The sequence below is a fragment of the Impatiens glandulifera genome, chromosome 4 (assembly GCF_907164915.1).
Source record: "Impatiens glandulifera chromosome 4, dImpGla2.1, whole genome shotgun sequence".
Classification (NCBI taxonomy): domain Eukaryota; kingdom Viridiplantae; phylum Streptophyta; class Magnoliopsida; order Ericales; family Balsaminaceae; genus Impatiens; species Impatiens glandulifera.
In genome coordinates this window covers 56,145,645-56,162,915 of record NC_061865.1, presented here as the reverse complement: position 1 = coordinate 56,162,915, position 17,271 = coordinate 56,145,645, and the positions used below count along the sequence as shown (strand labels likewise).

The window sequence follows — 17,271 nt, the reverse complement described above, 5'->3', positions numbered from 1 at the left end:
CATTAAATAAAATACTAGAATACGCTGAATTTTAAAAACATAGCACTAAATATTAATATTATTTAAGTTTTTTACAAATAAAAAAATATCTTATCAAAATCACCGCCTCTCAACATTATTTAAGTATACAATATGTATTTCAATAAACCCAAACCGAATAAAGCTTTTATTATATCTTGAAATTCATTATTGTTTTACAAATTCAGAATATATTAAGATCAAATATAAGAGGTAATAAATACTTAATTCAAGCTTAGTTACTACTTACACTAAACTATTCAAAAAGCCTTTGAAATTTCGAGGAAACACAACAATGAAATTCATATTTTTGCAATAAAATAAATGTTTGAAGTAAATATATATATAGTGAACCATTGAAGATATATAAATTAAGCAACTTACAAGTGAACTCTTAAAATATATTTGTTTTCTAAAAGAACAAGTCGAGAAATGGAATCAAGTTAAGTTTTTAGTCATCAAGTAAGTTATCTCATGAGTTGACACATGTTAGAACCAAAAGATAAATTCAATGAATCAATGTAAAATATACTATTTAATATCTCAACAAAAAAGTACTTGTGTTCCGTTCGGCCAATGGATCTTTGCGTCAAAAGTGAAAAAATAATACATGAGATTTGAGGTTTTTAAAAGAGTCCAAATTAACATGGATCTAGATAGTAATTTCTTTTATCAAGTTTCAAATCTTTCTATTAGTTAGTCTCACATCTTGCAACTTCTATGACCTTGCTCCTAGAGATTATTTAATCAAGTTAAGAAAGAAAAAAATAATGATTAGTGATAAATTTGAATAGTTAGAGATATATTTTTGATAAAATTTTTAAAAAGTATTAATATATATAAATAAAAATATAATAATTTAAAATAATTATTATTTTAATATTTTATTTAATAAATTAATTGATTTGAGAGGAAAGCGAAGAAAAGTGATGTTTAATTTATTTTAGTTATTTGAATAACCCAAAATTGAACCACGTCTATATTTCATCCCTGTCCAATAATTGAGCCTGGTTTGATTCATAGTTTTTTTTTTTTTTTAGCGATTTTTACCTAAAATTCAACTATCATTTCATCTGCTTAGTCATTTTTGTATGTATCAAAATTAATCTTTTTTAATTATTTAAAATTAATTTATCATTTAATATAGAGTTAAATTTATTAGCATGAGAAGTCTCCCAAACTCCAGGGTTTCTTTGAGTTTTACATTTTTTCACACTTCTTACTTAACACTCTTTCTGAAATCCATATAGCTAAATGAGTGCTACTATTATTTTAGAATTAGACCTAAATATTATTTTTTTTATTAAATAATAATTTTTTCAAATAAAAGTTTTTCGAAATAACCTCATATAAAGAGACAGATGACTTGACTGAAAAATTGATACAAGTACTAATTAGAAATTAGTGATTGTGGGGTCACCATGTGTTGATTAAACATAATTATGTTGGTCCATATCTCAAAGAGATATTGTGATTTGATGTTAAACAATTTTCCTCATTACCAATGCAATGCAAATCCATCTATATTTTTGTGATTTTTCTTGTAAATACTAAATACAATGATTTAAAGAATTATTTTTTAAAATTAAATCGTAACCAAATATTATTTTAATAATTAATTATATTATTAATTTTATTAATTAAAATATTATTATTTATTTTTAAGAAAATATTATTATATATTAATATATTTTTAATATTTTTATTTGTTTTAATGTAAGATATTCTCACTAGAGTTATAAAAAAAATGTATTAATATAAAAAAATTACTTTTGCAAAAACACCATTAAAAATATTTTAAAAAATAAAAATTTTGAACCGAACAAGCTCTAATGTAGTGTGATAAATATAAAACATTATTTAAAAAAAACTTAGAAAAAATTATTTGTTTATTTTTTTAACTGTTTTTGGAATTTATTTAAATTATTTGATAAAATAATAATTTATTTGAGTTTATATTTGTTTTAATTATTAAAATATATTTTTATATTAATTTTAATAAAAATAATTTTATTTTTTTAATATTTTAGTTAATTAAATGAATGGTTTAATAATTATATTGATAATAATATGATACAAATATAATTTATAAAAAGTAGTAATAAAAAATTTAAAACATCCTAGAATATGAATATGAATATGAATATGAATATGAATATGAATATGAATATGAATATGAATATGAATATGAATATGAATATGAATATGAATATGAATATGAATATGAATATAAATATGAATATTAATATGAATATGAATAGTAACTATATTTTGCCATGATTTTCATTTCTAAATACAAACTCAATATAACAAGAAATTAAAAAGAAAAATAATGTATATATAAATACTTAATACTAAATACTGCCTAATTTGAAAACATTTCTATACAAATTGAACCTATATAATCCGGAGACATACTAGAACATTGGTAAGAAAACTTTGTATCAATTTAATTATCAAGTAAATATATATATATATATATTAATAAATATTAAAATCAATTTTTTTCTCAATAACCATTTTTTAAATCTAAATTCGACCAAAATTATTTAAATATCCCTAATCCCACCAGAATAAGCTATAAAAAGCATAATAATAATAATAATAATAATAATAATAATAATAATAATAATAATAATAATAATAATAATCTAGCAGTAATATTGGGCCGAATTGGGCGGTCTATCAAAATTTTTGGGCTCAGTTTATAATGTGAATGAGTTGGGCTTATCAAAACACCATTTCTTCAATAGACCATTCTCATTCCCTTTCCATCTTCAATCGCCACTGCTCCTCGCCTGAACCACCACGTCCGTCGCCGGCGCCGACGCCTCCGCCGTCGATTTCCCTCTCTTTTCCAACTCTACCGATCTTCAGAATCAGTCGTCCAGAGTTTATGCTGTTTGATAGGTATAATCTCTAACCCTAATGTGTGTACATGTTTCTGCGATTTTCATGTCAAGTATGTGTGAAAGGATGTGGATAATGCTCTTCTTATGCTAATTTGATCTTCAATTGACTAGCATCGATACTTTTAGAATCGATAGATTGATGAACTTACACTTGCGATTTTTAATCCTACCAATTTTGCATACAGGTGATCGAACCTTATGATAATGTGTTACGAATTGAATCTGTAACTAGAAATTCGGTTTAAATTCAGATATCCAACCCTAATGTGTATATATGTTTCTGCGATTTTCATGTCGAGTGTGTGTGGAAGGAGGCGGATAATGTTAATTTGATCTTTAATTGGTATTGATACTTTTAGAATCGATAGATTGATGAACTTACACTTGCGGTTTCTAATCCTACCAATTTTCCATACAGGTGATTGAACCTTATGATAATGTGTTACAAGTTGAATCTGTAACTAGAAATTCGGTTTAAATTCAGATATCCAACCCTAACCGTCTGTTGTTGGGCACGATTCTATCACATCCATTCGATCAATCAATCAATCCCGGGATCATAGCATAATAATGCATAGAGCAGGGGGAGGAATTGGTGGCAGTAGTGGCGCTGGGAGTGGACCCACAGCAGCTGCAGCTGCTGCTGCAGCTCAAAAGCAAAAGGCATTGTTGGAAAGAGTTGATACTGATATCGGAAATATTGTTGATAGTTTCAGTTTCCTTGTTAATCTTGCTCGGGTTTGTGTTTAATCTTGATACCAGTTACACTATTTGAACACTATTTGAAGTTCAAGACAAATGATTAGATTTTGAACAATTAAACAGGTGAATGATCTACCTGTTAGAAACTCGCAAGATTCTTTCACTATGGAGATGCGGGCAGCTAGGATGGTGAGAAAACAAGTTTTCTGTGTGAATTGATTTGTTATATGATATGATAATAAGATTTGATTGAGGTAATAAGTGCAGGTTCAAGCTTCGGAATCATTGCTTAAACTTGTAACAGAGTTGAAACAGACAGCAATATTTTCAGGATTAGCATCACTTAATGATCATGTAGAACAGAGAATAGAGGAATTGAACAAACAGACAGAGAAAACAGATTTGATGTTGGGTAGAATTGGAGAAGAAGCTGCTGCTAACTTGAAGGAACTTGAATCACATTACTATTCTTCTTCTCTTAGGACTAACTTGAAGAACCCTAATCCTCCTTCTCCTTCTTCATCCCCTTCTCAAGATTGAAGAACCCTAATTCTCCTTCTTCTCCTTCTTCATCCCCTTCTCAAGATTGAAGAACCCTAATTCTCCTTCTTCATCCCCTTCTCAAGATTGAAGTTGTAATTTCTCTGTATCCCTGTGTTATTCAATTTGTGTATTAATCTATAAATTTTGCCATCTAAAGCCTCTTACTTTTTCTTTTTGACAATGATAAAGTTTGGTTTTGTATTAATACAATATTATGTTGAATGTAGAGTTTATTAATTGGAGTAATTTATCTATCATAGTTAAGACTTATTTTTAATTGACATCTATTTGGTTGAATACAACTTCTATTATTAAGTTATTAGGGCTAACAATTTTGGACACGAAAACACGACTCGGTACGGTTTTGTATTTTTTTTTATTGGGTTAAAATGAAGTCGACATGTTTAAATTCATTAATAAACATGTATGTCAAAATTATGTTAACTTCACCCGACATGTTTAAATTCATTAATAAACATGTCAAAATTATGTTAACTTCACCCGACTCAAAGTACACTGAATAACTTGTTTTAGTTTTGTGTTATACTTTTTCATTCATTTACTCTCTTTTGTAACAAAATTTATAAAAGGATGTGTTATTTAACTTCATTTTTTTTATTAATGTTATTTTAATTTTAAATAGAGATGTGAATTAATTATATCGAATTATTTGAAATATGTAAATTGGATAAAACGGATCAGATTCAAGTTAATTTTGACTCAAATTATTATAAACATGTCAGATTGAGGTTAGCAGGTAACCCGCAATCCCGAAACTTACCTAAATTATACAAATATTATTTAACTTTTTTTTATATAAATTTTAAGTAATAATTGTATTGGTTTGATAATTTAATACTAATAAATTATATTTATTTAAAATAAAATTTTATATTAAATAAATATAATCAATAACTCATTAACAAAGGAAGGTTTAATTAAGAAATTATACTAAGCATTTCTATTAATTTTTTTTTACGATGAATCATTTAAATAAAAAGTGTTTTTATCATTAAATAAAATATTTATTAATTTTGAAGGCTTATTAATAGAAAGGGGGTGTTTCATTGAAGAGAATGAAGAGAGTTGGGGGCAATCGGAACCCTAATTGAAAGAAAGAGAAAGAGCAGAGAGAATTGGATTTCAACGGAGGTGGTTGCCGCTCTCTGCCATGACTTCTTCTTCTTCTTCCGCCCGCCATTTCAAACTCCTATCAACAACCTCTCGCGTGTGTGTGTGTGTGTTTCTCAAAGAGAAAGAGAAATAGAGAGAAAGAGAGATAGAGATAGATAATATTGTTGTTCTGTTTGCTAAACTAAGGCTGTGATGATAAACAGGGTTCCGATCAGAGCTTTGACGGAAGAATCGAACTCATCCCTGGCGCGGCAATCGGTTTCTCATTCTCTGTTTTTGCAGCCATGGGAGGAGTCATTTTCTTCCTCTGGCTTCTGGAAAATTAGATCTGAGCCTTTTAATCGTCTTCTTCTTCATCTTCATCTATCCTTTTTATGATTTATTTGAGATTATTGCTATGTTTGAGACTATGAAGATCTTTATCAAAAGATGACTCACTGGACATTGGCGATGGATTGAATCTTCGCCGGAGAAACCTTCCGTTGCCGCCATGTCGAGTCTAAAACACAGATCTGAGTCTCAGTTAGGGTTTTCAGAAAATTATTTATAATTAATATCTATAAATATTAATTTTAATATTATGTTAGTTATATAATTGATTATTTTTATAATTTTATGTGATTGTTGTAAATTTTAAACGTTGGGATTTTTGTTATAATATTTCTTATTTACTTATTTGTCAATGAATTACTTTTAATTATTCAGTTTATTTTTATTTTATTTTTAATTATATATATTTTTATTTTATTTTTATTTTTTTTATATATTTATTTATTTATATTTAAATTAGTGTAACAAACTTGATTATATAAAATAGGAAAATATCATTTCCTTAATTATATATATATATTATTATATTTGGAATGTTATATATATATATATATAATATATATATTATATTTAGAAATAAATAAGAATGAGAAAATATTTATTTAAATTTCTGAACTAAGTGACTCAATATGATTAACTAAATGTTGTGTGGTAAAAATGTGCACAATTTCTCACAGGAAAATATTTTAATAGACCAAAATAAGTAAAACACATTAGAGCCAATAATTATTTGTTAACCGAAGCCAAATTTTGGAACGATAATGGGCGGGAAATGTATTTATCATTCTTCGTCCTGATTTTATTTCGGAGAATTTTTTAATATTATTTTTATCCTGTTCGATTTTGAGGAATCCTGACAACGTTAATAAGTACAATAAATAATTTTTTTAATATAATATACGGTAATATATTAAAAATTTATATTATTTAAAAATAAATAAAATTACGACTCTTATAAAATATAATGAATAAAGAAATATATTGGTGATTTAATATATTTAATTATGTTTATAGTGTTCGGGGTGAGATCGGAGGCGGGTCGGGGCAGGAGACACATATACCATTCTCGTCCCATCTCCGTTCGATTTTAGGAAAAAACCGTTCCAAAAAAGCCGTCTCAAACAGGATAATTCAGTTCGGTTTTCACGGGGCGGTTTCAAATTATCATCCTTAATGACCACTATTGTGAAAAAATATTAAGTTAACGAGGTGACGAGTTGAAATGAATGAGTGAATTAAATATAAGTGAAACAAATGTAATATGTCTCAAATAAGGAGACACATATAGAAAGGTTCAAATATCTTGTCATACATATTTATCATTTCTCCTTTAGTTTGAGCATAATGTGATATAAAATGCTATAGTTCATTTATTAATTTACAATTTTCTTTTCTAATGATATTTCTGGTAGATAAATGAGAATTTCCAAAGCAATAATAAAATGCCCATTTCATTTAAATGTGGAATCAATATATATGAATTTATATGGTTGATGAGTTGATATCAAACTTAATTTTATATTTGTTTAGGGTTTTATTTTCTTCATGCATTAACTTAACTTATTTTGTGGATTATATTAATTAAGATGGACGCTTTTAATATATATAATGATCTTATACTATAAAAGATGTATCATAATTAACTGTTTTTTATGACATTTAAATGCAATTAAAACTTTTAATGTTTTATTATATTTTTCTTTATCCAATGAAATCGAGCTTGTAACTAATATATTTTTTTTTTTAGTTTAGGTACTATCTATATTTATATATATTATATTATGTTCAACAATATTTGATTTATGTTCATTTATTGCTCCCAATTTAGATTTTATCTTGAATAAATCATTATTACAATAAATATGTTCTAATTCTATATTATTATTTTTTGTTTCATGTTGAAAGGATGGATGTCTTTTTTTCAAAATATAGGCCATCAAGACTGCTCATACAAAAATAAAAGGTAAATGACTCATGACAAAAAAACAAAAGATACAATTTATTTAGTTTCTATTTGAGCCACCATGATTGTCATAAAATTTGCAATGATATTTTATTTCTTTAAATCTTTTTACGGCTCTTAGAAAGAAAAAAAGTGTTAATTTGTAATCTTATAAATTTGGATTTTTTGATGGCATGCCTATCTTATTACTGATAATTAAATATCACCTCTTCTCTTTAATGAATAATTTGGTTTAAATATCATTACTTTGATAGATGTCCTAATTTATTATAAGTTGTTATGTCAATTTTAGAGGTTTATGTATTTAGTTTGTTTTTGTATTAGTGTATACAGAAGTTGAAATAAAATATTTAAATAAATTAGTTGTCTTATTTTCTAAGACAATTATGTTCACTTAAATGGTTATTTGGTGTCCTTGATTGCAACTATTATTACTATATCATTGCTTAAAGACTTTGAATTGAAAAGGCTTATATATAATACAAATTAAGATCTTACATGATTTATATATGCTATGATTCTATAGCAATATAAGAGCTTCTCTTACACACAAGACTACAGTAAAATAATTAATAAAATTTAGATTTTAATTTAACTAACAATTTTAAAGTTATTTATTAATTAATACACATAAATATAAATATAAATTTTGAATTTTTTATTTATTTTTATTGAAATCACTTCCTTAATTTATATTTTTATATTTATTTTTTATCCCTATATCAAATAAGCTTAACCTTATTAATTACAATATAAAATTAACAACTCATTTAGTTTAAACTAACACTTATTAAAAAATACATATTATTAATTTACTTATAAGTTTTTTGAGATATTTAAAGAATTTGCCTCTTATTAATTATTAATTGTTTTTATATGTTAATATGAGAATGACAAAATAAAACATTTTTAATTGTAATATTAACTTTGGAACTTTTAATTTTAACATTAATTTTGGTATCCCACCATATTTAGATTAAACTAATATAAATAATAATGCTTAAATCTATATTACCTATTGAAAATATGGTTAATTTGGATATTTGCACGAGTAAAAATGTATTTAGGTAAAATCTAACCCTCGGTTTATATTCATTCTCTTATTTAATTCTCTAACTAATAATTTAAATATATAATAAATTAATTTTTTTATAAATATAATTTTAATTATATTATACTAATATAATATTTATTATATTTTTAAAAATTAAAATACATATATTTAAATAATTAATAATATAAAAATTAAATATCTATAACTTAAATAAAATATATAAACGACCTTAACAAGGCAAGAATTAATAAATTTTAAGAATAAAACTTAAAATAAATTATATTAAAATATAAAAGTGTTTATTATATATTTAAAAAATAAAAATACATATATTTAAAAATTAATAATATAAAAAGTTAATATATGTATATATATTTTTTTAGAAGAATTTAATTAATTAATAAATTAAATATATAATAATCACATACAAGAATTAATAAATTTTATAAATTACAGTACAAACATAAAATCTAATATGCTTTAATATTATTTTGTGATGTGTAAAAAGATCAAAGGATAAAAATGGTTGTATCTTCCATTATTTAAAATTGATTATAGGTGTTGTTGATTAAGGAAGATAATGATGGGTTTTCCTATCTGAAATCACTGACTCCTTCGATGATCGAAAAAATCACAGGTGAATGTTATGAAAAATTTAATCTAAATACATGATAAAAAATAATAATAAAGTGGTAAAAAATAATAAAAAACACAAGATATAACAAGGTACGACCAATCATGCCTACATTTTTGGGGAGTCAGTTCATTTTATTGATTTTCAATGGAATAATTGTTCAAGTAACTCAATGTTACAATGTCTCTATTTATAGGAATACACCAAAAGCTAAAAGACTAAACTACCACTCATAAACCCAATAAAGGCTTAAAGCCCAATTACAATGTATAAACTCTAATAAAATATGAGCCCAAAACCCAACAATCTCCACTCTGGGCGAATACCGTGCTTATTAAGATGTGATGAATAAATTACAAATTCAAACACATCAATCTTCATTGCTCGAGTCATTCACGAGATAAATCATTATACATCCACTGCCGCTCAAAAGCCCTTAGAAGGTAAAATCATAAAGTTTATAACACCAAATAAATTTGGTTAACCACGTTATTTCAACGACAAGAGACATTCAACAACTCTTCCCAATCATTGTTCATACCCGTTGACATATGCGGAAACTAGAATTAACAATTCTTTATTATGTCAAAATAATCTTTACCTTTATTTACCACAAACCGAGTGTCTTATTTTTCGATCCAACAATCGACTGAAACCAAAATACCGATTAGATCCAATACAAACTTTCAATGTCTACTTTTTCAAAATCAGACATCTATCAAAAACTGAGGACACCTAAAACAAATTTTCATCGTCTACTTTCTCAAAATAAGATATCGATCGAAAAACGAGAAGACCCAAGACGAACCTTTATCGTCTACTTCACAACAAATAAATTAAGTTATCACGACATCTTTTCTCAAGATCAAGTTTTGACAAAATATGTGTCACTCATCTTGCCTTGAATGTTGCACACCCAACCATCTTGAATCTCATACTTCTTCTTCAACAAATTAACTTGCAATCTACTAGTTTTTTTGAATCCAAAAACAACTAGCAGTTCAAGAATATTATTTCAAGATTCGCTATCTCTCTTTAATTGTCTTCACCAATGTTTCAAATGATCATCTATAGTTTCTCTGAAAGAAATCGAATATCATTCCATTTGAATTGAACGAACCTTTCATCTAGCCCATTTTCATGACTAGGAATCTCATTCAAGGTCTAAATCTTTTCCTCAATAAGATGACAAATCAATCATCTCATTCATCTAAACTATGATCCACAATGTTTAAACAATTAAGATAGAACAAAAATGTAACAAAACCATCACTTTTGAATTAACCAAGTCTCCCATCTAGTCCCTTTTTCATGACTAAGAATCTCACTCAAGGTTTTATTTATCTTCTCACATTAGAATATAATGCAATGATTTCTTCTTGGTTCGTTTGAGAATTGCTCTCAAGATGCCTCCACCTTAACTTCTAAGTGTCTTTCACTAGTCTTCCTCTTTCTAATCTTTCATTCATATTGTGTTAATTAGAATTTCTCAATTTTTAATCACCCGACAACTCAATATAATCTTGCAATTTGGCCTGATGGATTGTCATCGGTAAACACCATTTTGATAACAACTTTCCATACTCGATCATGTTTTTGTCAAGTGTAAAGTACATAATCTCACCACCGTCTTTATCTTGATTAGCTATTCCAATAAGATAAAAGGTCATAACCAAAAATATACAAACTTTTTAGTCCCAAACAAGTCAAATAAAACTCAAATTAGGAAGAAACTTTAAGCCCCAGAAAATCAATCTCTGAGACGTCCAAACCTTGATCCGACCGTTGAATATGTAGAGGAATGAGTAAACAACCTCTCGACCCAATCTCAGCGCAATTGGACTCCGTTTGAATCTTCAATCATCAGTTTGATGAACCATGCACGACTATAAGCGAAAATTTGCTGTTGTATTTTCTCTCTACCTCTATTTTAATTTTTACTTCTTCAATAACCGTTTTCCAAAGAAATATTTCTCCAAACTCATTTTAGCCGAGAATTTCTTCAAGTCAAAGCTCTCGACATAGAGAAATAATATCACTCATGTATGTCAAGCCAACAATCGGTTATAATAAAACTTCTAACTAATTTTCAACAAACATGAAGATGTATCGTTTGTTCTCCACATTCTTCTAGCCAAATCCTGCATAAAAAGAATCTAACAAACCATGTATATGATTAGTGCACCCTCAACTTATACCTTAGAAATTATCATTCTTAGTAGAACTCTTGAGGCATCAACACCCACTTGACAACTTCGCACCAACACTTATCGAAGATTGCCAAACAAACTAGCTCACAAGACTTGCTGCAAATCCAAATTCGGCCCTCATATACACATATCAAAACCACACTCTTGCAAAAAAATATTAAAGCCACCTACTTTAATTATGAAACCTTTTACATGTTGTATCAACTGTCTTCCACAATCTGCAATATTGAATAAGCACTCCACCTTCTTTTTCAACTCTAATTTTCAATCTCCATATTGACGAATATCAAATCTCTTAAGAAGATAAATCATAAATCTCCATCTTTGAGAAATTCAAGTCAAACGAGCCTCAATACAAATCTAAGATCAAAGCAAACAAAGCTTTAAGAACTTGATTAAAATCAAACAAGGCTTTGCTTGTGAAAATTGAAATCAAATAGGCCTTAAACCTATTTTGTGAAATCAAACGAGACTTAAAAGAAAAAATTTTAGTTGAAAAAGTCTTAATTGTTAACCGAATAACAATATAAACAGATAAAATATTAAAAAATTAATAATAATATGTATTCAATATTTAAATTATTTAATAAATCACGAATAACATATTAAAATAAAAAATAAAACTCTCATCCTCATTTTATTCACTTCGGTAAAATAACTTATCTTCTCACATATCTCATCACATATTTTTTTTGAATGAACCTCTCATCACATACACTTTCACTTTGGCCAATCAAATATTTGATTCATATTTTGTAACCACTTTCAATTGATACCGGCCTATTATCTTCGATAAACCACATCACAATCACACTTGGTTAAAGGGTTGTACTTATTTTGTTATGTTACAAATTTGAAATATACATATAACATTTTTTATTTTATTTTTAACCGTTTTAAGTTTATTGTCGGGTTAACCCATAATTCGACCTAAGTATCAATTTACTCTCACATATATATCCAAATTAATCACAGCTTTCGATCCGGTAATCCGGACACTTATATATATATATATTAGTTAGTTAAAAAGTTGAACTTATATTGTTAAAATGTTCCGCGTTCATCAAATTTGGTGTTGAATTTAAAATATAAAGTCTTATTAACCTAGTTGGTTAAAGGTTTGTACTTGTTTTGTTAGGTTGCAAGTTCGAAACATACATAAAACATTTTTAATATTATTTTTAATTGTTTTAAGTGTATGTGCGGAATCCACAATCCGACCCAAGTATCTATTACTCTCACATATATATCCAAATTAACCACAACTCTCGACTCGACAAACCGGACACTTTGAAATTAAGCATAATTTTTTTTTTGGAAAAACGACTTTACGTCATTTCATTAAAAATTCCCAAAAATAAGAAAAAAACCAAATGAGTTTATGTATTTTTTTAGACAAGCCTAAGAAAATTAAGTTCGTTACAGTTTTAAAACAAATGAAATACAAACAATCATCGGAATTACAAACAAATTTAAATTACATTTATCTCGCTAAAAATAACGTCTTTGGTAACTTCCTGATATGATACCTTCCAGTTCCTGTAGGGATTCCAATTCTGTTCGTTTTTCAAGGCTCTTCTCCACGTTTATATGTTCACGCTACAGTTAGTTACAATAGCATCCCAAGTCTGCTCCAAACTTCTTCGATTCCTCAAGAATTCCCTCGTGTTTTCTCCCACCAGATGTTGTAAACTGTTGAGCCAAATCCGCATTTTAAAATATTTGACTTAAACTTTGTGCCTTTCACTTTCTTCATAGCCACTTCCTTGATTTCTTTATAGTCTTCTAAGAATCTGGTCATCTCCATGTTTTTTACAAATTTATTCCAAAGTTGCGAGACAAATAAACAATTCCTGAAGAGTGATCAGTTGTTTCTTCATTCCCTTCACATAGTAGACAGGTTGAATTCAAAATTTCCATGTACTTCCTAACGCAATCTCTCGTGTTTAGCCTTTCCCGAAATGCAAGCCATGGGATTAATTGGTGTCTCGGGATAACCTTTGACGACCAGACCAAATTAGCCCAATCTACTATTTGCTCCTTCTCTTGGATGGTGTTCCACACTTTTTTTGAAATCATCTTCCCGTTTTCCTTGGCTTTCCATTGGTGTACGTCTATTCTTTCGTTGAATTGGATGTTACTGATATGTACGAGAATGCGCGCCGCCACACCGATATTCGTCTAAGAAGCAAATTCCATAGCCCATTTTTAATGTCTATAACCTTAGAAAATAAGCAGTCATGTCTAATCCTCACATTTCTAAATTCTCTTTATTGATTTGTGGTTGGTCCTCATATGAGAGATGATGCCAAAACAGTGTGTTTCTATTGTCTCCCCAACTAATGTCAATTTTTTTTTAATATTGTTTCTTAGCTTAAGAATTTTCTTTAACGATCATTCCATTCCTTCACCTATTTTGGATGTCTAAAAGCTTGATTCGTGTTTCATAAATCGGGTGTGGACCCACTTGATCTAGAGTGATTCTTGTTTGCTCTCGATGACCCATAGGTGCTTATACATCAACACTTTATTCCATTCAACATAGTTCTTGAGCCCTATACCGCCTTCTTCCTTTGGTTCACAAAATGCGATCCACTTAACTTTCTTCCTGCCTCTCCCACTACTTTCCCAAATAAAGTTTCTCATTAGCGCATCAAGTTCTTTCATTACCTTCTTCGGGAGCACGAGTTGTTACGACTAGTAACACATGATTCTCATTACCACACTTTTGACCAGCTCAATTCTTCCAGCGTATGTAAGTTTTTTTTCTGCCCAACCGGAAATTGAGTTCTTTATTTTCTCGATCAGTGATCTACAATGCGAGATTTGAACTTGTTTTGTCGTGAGTGGTATGCCTAAGTATCTTACCGGGAAGCTTCCTTCAATGCCCATGATGTTGTAGATGTTTGCTTTCGTTTCCTCTTTTACTCCTCCGTAGAATGCCAAACTCTTGTTCTCATTGATAGTCAAACTTGTAACATCAGAAAAAAATGTTAGTGCAGCTCTTACAGTTTTTATGGAATCTACGTTAGCATGCGCGAGAATGAACAAATAGTCAGCAAAGTAAAAATGAGTGGAAGATGTATAGTCGATTATTTCGGAATGTTGTAAAGACACTCTCAAAGATCGCCATGATGACGTCAAAAAGGTAAGATGATAGGGGATCTCCCTGCATCACACAGTTTTCACCCCTGAAATAGCCTCTGTGGATCTCATTGACGCTAACTACAAAACGAGAGGTAAAAATGCATTGCCTAATTCATTCTATAAAAATCATGGGAAAACTTGATACGACCATAAAGTCCCGAATGACTTCTCATCTAACAGAATCGAAGACTTTTTTATATCAATTTTTAAATCCACTATCGTGAATATTTTTCTTTTCCCATGACCTTTGAGGAGGTTTTGCATGAGCAGAATATTATGTGAGATAGTTTGACCGGGAATGAATGCAAATTGATTTAAACTAACAATTTTACCAATGATATTTTTAAATCGTTTTGAAATTATTTTATAAATAATATTGTAGCATGAAATCGGTCTGAAATCTTGAACCTTTTCGGGAACTAAGGTTTTAGGTATAAGAGTTAGGACTGTATTGTTCCACTCCCTGAGCAACTTCCTGTTCTTAAAGAATTCCAGAACCCTTTCTGTAATATCGTGACCCACAACCGTCCAGTTATCCTTAATGAATTGAGAATTAAAACCGTCTAGACCCGGGCTTTTATTACCGTTGATGTTGAATAAAGCCTCTTTTACTTCATCTCGTGTGACAACACTAATTAAATCTTGATTATCCTCACCAGAAACTCTTTTATCGATAATTTGGTATAAGGTGTTCAAATGGCCTGGTTGCGCTTTCTTTCTAACCATAAGCTCTTTATAAAAGTTGATGGCGAGATCTTGTACCCTTTTCTGTCCTTATACATATTCACCCTCAACATTCTTCAGCCTGTAAATATTGTTCCTCAGATTCTGAATCATACATTTTTGATAGAAGAAGGCCGTATTTTTGTCACTGAGAGAAAGTCAATTCTGCTTTGATTTCTGTTTTACAAAATTCTTTTCTAAAATTGCCAAGGGCGTCTTTTTCTTCCTCGTTAAGTTGCTCATCATTTTCTCCCCCAAGTAACTTGCTTTGGACTTCTTCAAACCAAATTATGGCTATTTGGACTCCTTTGGAGATGTTACTAAACTTTTTCTTGTCAAACTTTTTCAGTTGGATTTTTAGAAGTCTGGGCTTTTCTGAGACCCTGAACATGTTTTATCCCTCCACATTTTTGGCCCACAATTTACCTAGTATATCTTTGAAATTATCACTCTCCATCCAATAATTAAAAAACTTGAAGGGTCTTTTGAACCTCTCATCCTTCTCCCCAAAGAGTTTTATAGGGCTGTGATCTAAGATTATGGGATTCAAAACGTGTAGTTGGCTTCTCAGGACTTGATCGATTCACTCCTCGAGTTGATGACCATGTGAAGAAGTTCCTTGAGTTGGTTGGTTAAATGCATCATATGTCTCTAATGTAACAGTTGTAGTCAATCATATCTTGGGTAATATCAAACTCCGGGCTTCGGTCAATTTCGCTTCTCGTAGCATTAAAATCTCCCAGGACAGCCCATGGTTTATCGCCATCAATCTAGTTTCTAAGACAGCTCCAAAGTAATCTTCTCTCGGTACTAGAATTGCTACTTTAGACGATAGTAATTTGTAACTCAATTCCATTGATTTTTTCCTTGACCCTAACCTGTATTGTTTGATCATTTGAGAAAAGCGACTTTACTTCGGCAACTATTGAATCCTAGACAACCCAGATTCATCCATTCTTGAGTTCAAAATGAGTTCACAGCTACTATCAACGCACAACATGCGAACATGGTCAGCATTATTGCTTTTGACTTTAGTTTCCAGAATCCCCATGAGTGTAACCTTCTGATTCTAAATAATCCTTTTAATTTCTTTGCATTTGAGATGACCATTAAGTCCTCTTATGTTCCATGTTATGATATTCATGAATTGATATAGGGGCTTAGTTCCTGCATTTCAAAACTGTCTTGTACTACACGATCTATCTCATCATCAATGAAGTCGTATGCATCACTGTCCTCACTATCTTCAATGGCTACAGATTGTGTTCTCTAAAATTCATACTCATCGGTGATTGGATTTGTTGCATCCGGATCAACTTCACTAGTGATAGTAGCCCCTTCTTTCTATTCGTGAGTATCCGCATGTTCTCTTATATTTGACCTTTTTTTAACTTTGGACTTCCTCGTTGCTAGATTCTTGAGCAGATCCTATTTTGATTCGACCCACTTCGGAGATTAAGCTTTCTGCTTCATTACATCTCTTGTTTTATGTTCAATTCTGAATTTTTAAATTCTCTAAAGCCAAGTATTTCTAGGTCACGTTCAATAAATTCTACAATAAATTCGACATTTTTGAGCCCTAATTATTTTGTGTATTAATATAAATAAAATTTATTATATTTTATAATAAAATTAAAATATTATAAAATTTATCTTTAAGTAAATAATTTTACAATTATTTATAACTTATCTTTTTCATTTATATATATATATATATATATATATATATATATATATATATAAATAAATAAATATAATCTTTTTAATACATTTATCTTTATATGTATATAATTTATATTTATTAAGAGTATCAAAATAAAATTATAAAAAAATATTTTTAATTATCTATAATTAATATGATTATAAAGTATTAGGTTATGGAAAAGTTATATATTAAATAA

At 28.6% G+C, this 17,271-nt stretch overlaps 1 protein-coding gene across 2 annotated transcripts; it reads left to right on the top strand.

The window, feature by feature from the left end:
* Window positions 1-2,784: 2,784 nt before the first annotated feature.
* Window positions 2,785-4,413, top strand: LOC124936285 (mediator of RNA polymerase II transcription subunit 22b-like). 2 transcript variants are annotated; one of them, XM_047476772.1, is made up of 5 exons: window positions 2,785-2,928; window positions 3,349-3,668; window positions 3,756-3,821; window positions 3,900-4,217; window positions 4,259-4,404. In XM_047476772.1, exons 2-4 carry the CDS (start codon window positions 3,501-3,503, stop codon window positions 4,170-4,172), a joined length of 507 nt encoding a protein of 168 aa, XP_047332728.1. In that variant the 5' UTR covers window positions 2,785-2,928; window positions 3,349-3,500; the 3' UTR covers window positions 4,173-4,217; window positions 4,259-4,404. The 2 variants fall into 2 exon arrangements, with proteins under 2 accessions (XP_047332728.1, XP_047332727.1); XM_047476771.1 differs by having other exon boundaries at window positions 3,900-4,413.
* The last annotated feature ends 12,858 nt before the right edge of the window (window positions 4,414-17,271 follow it).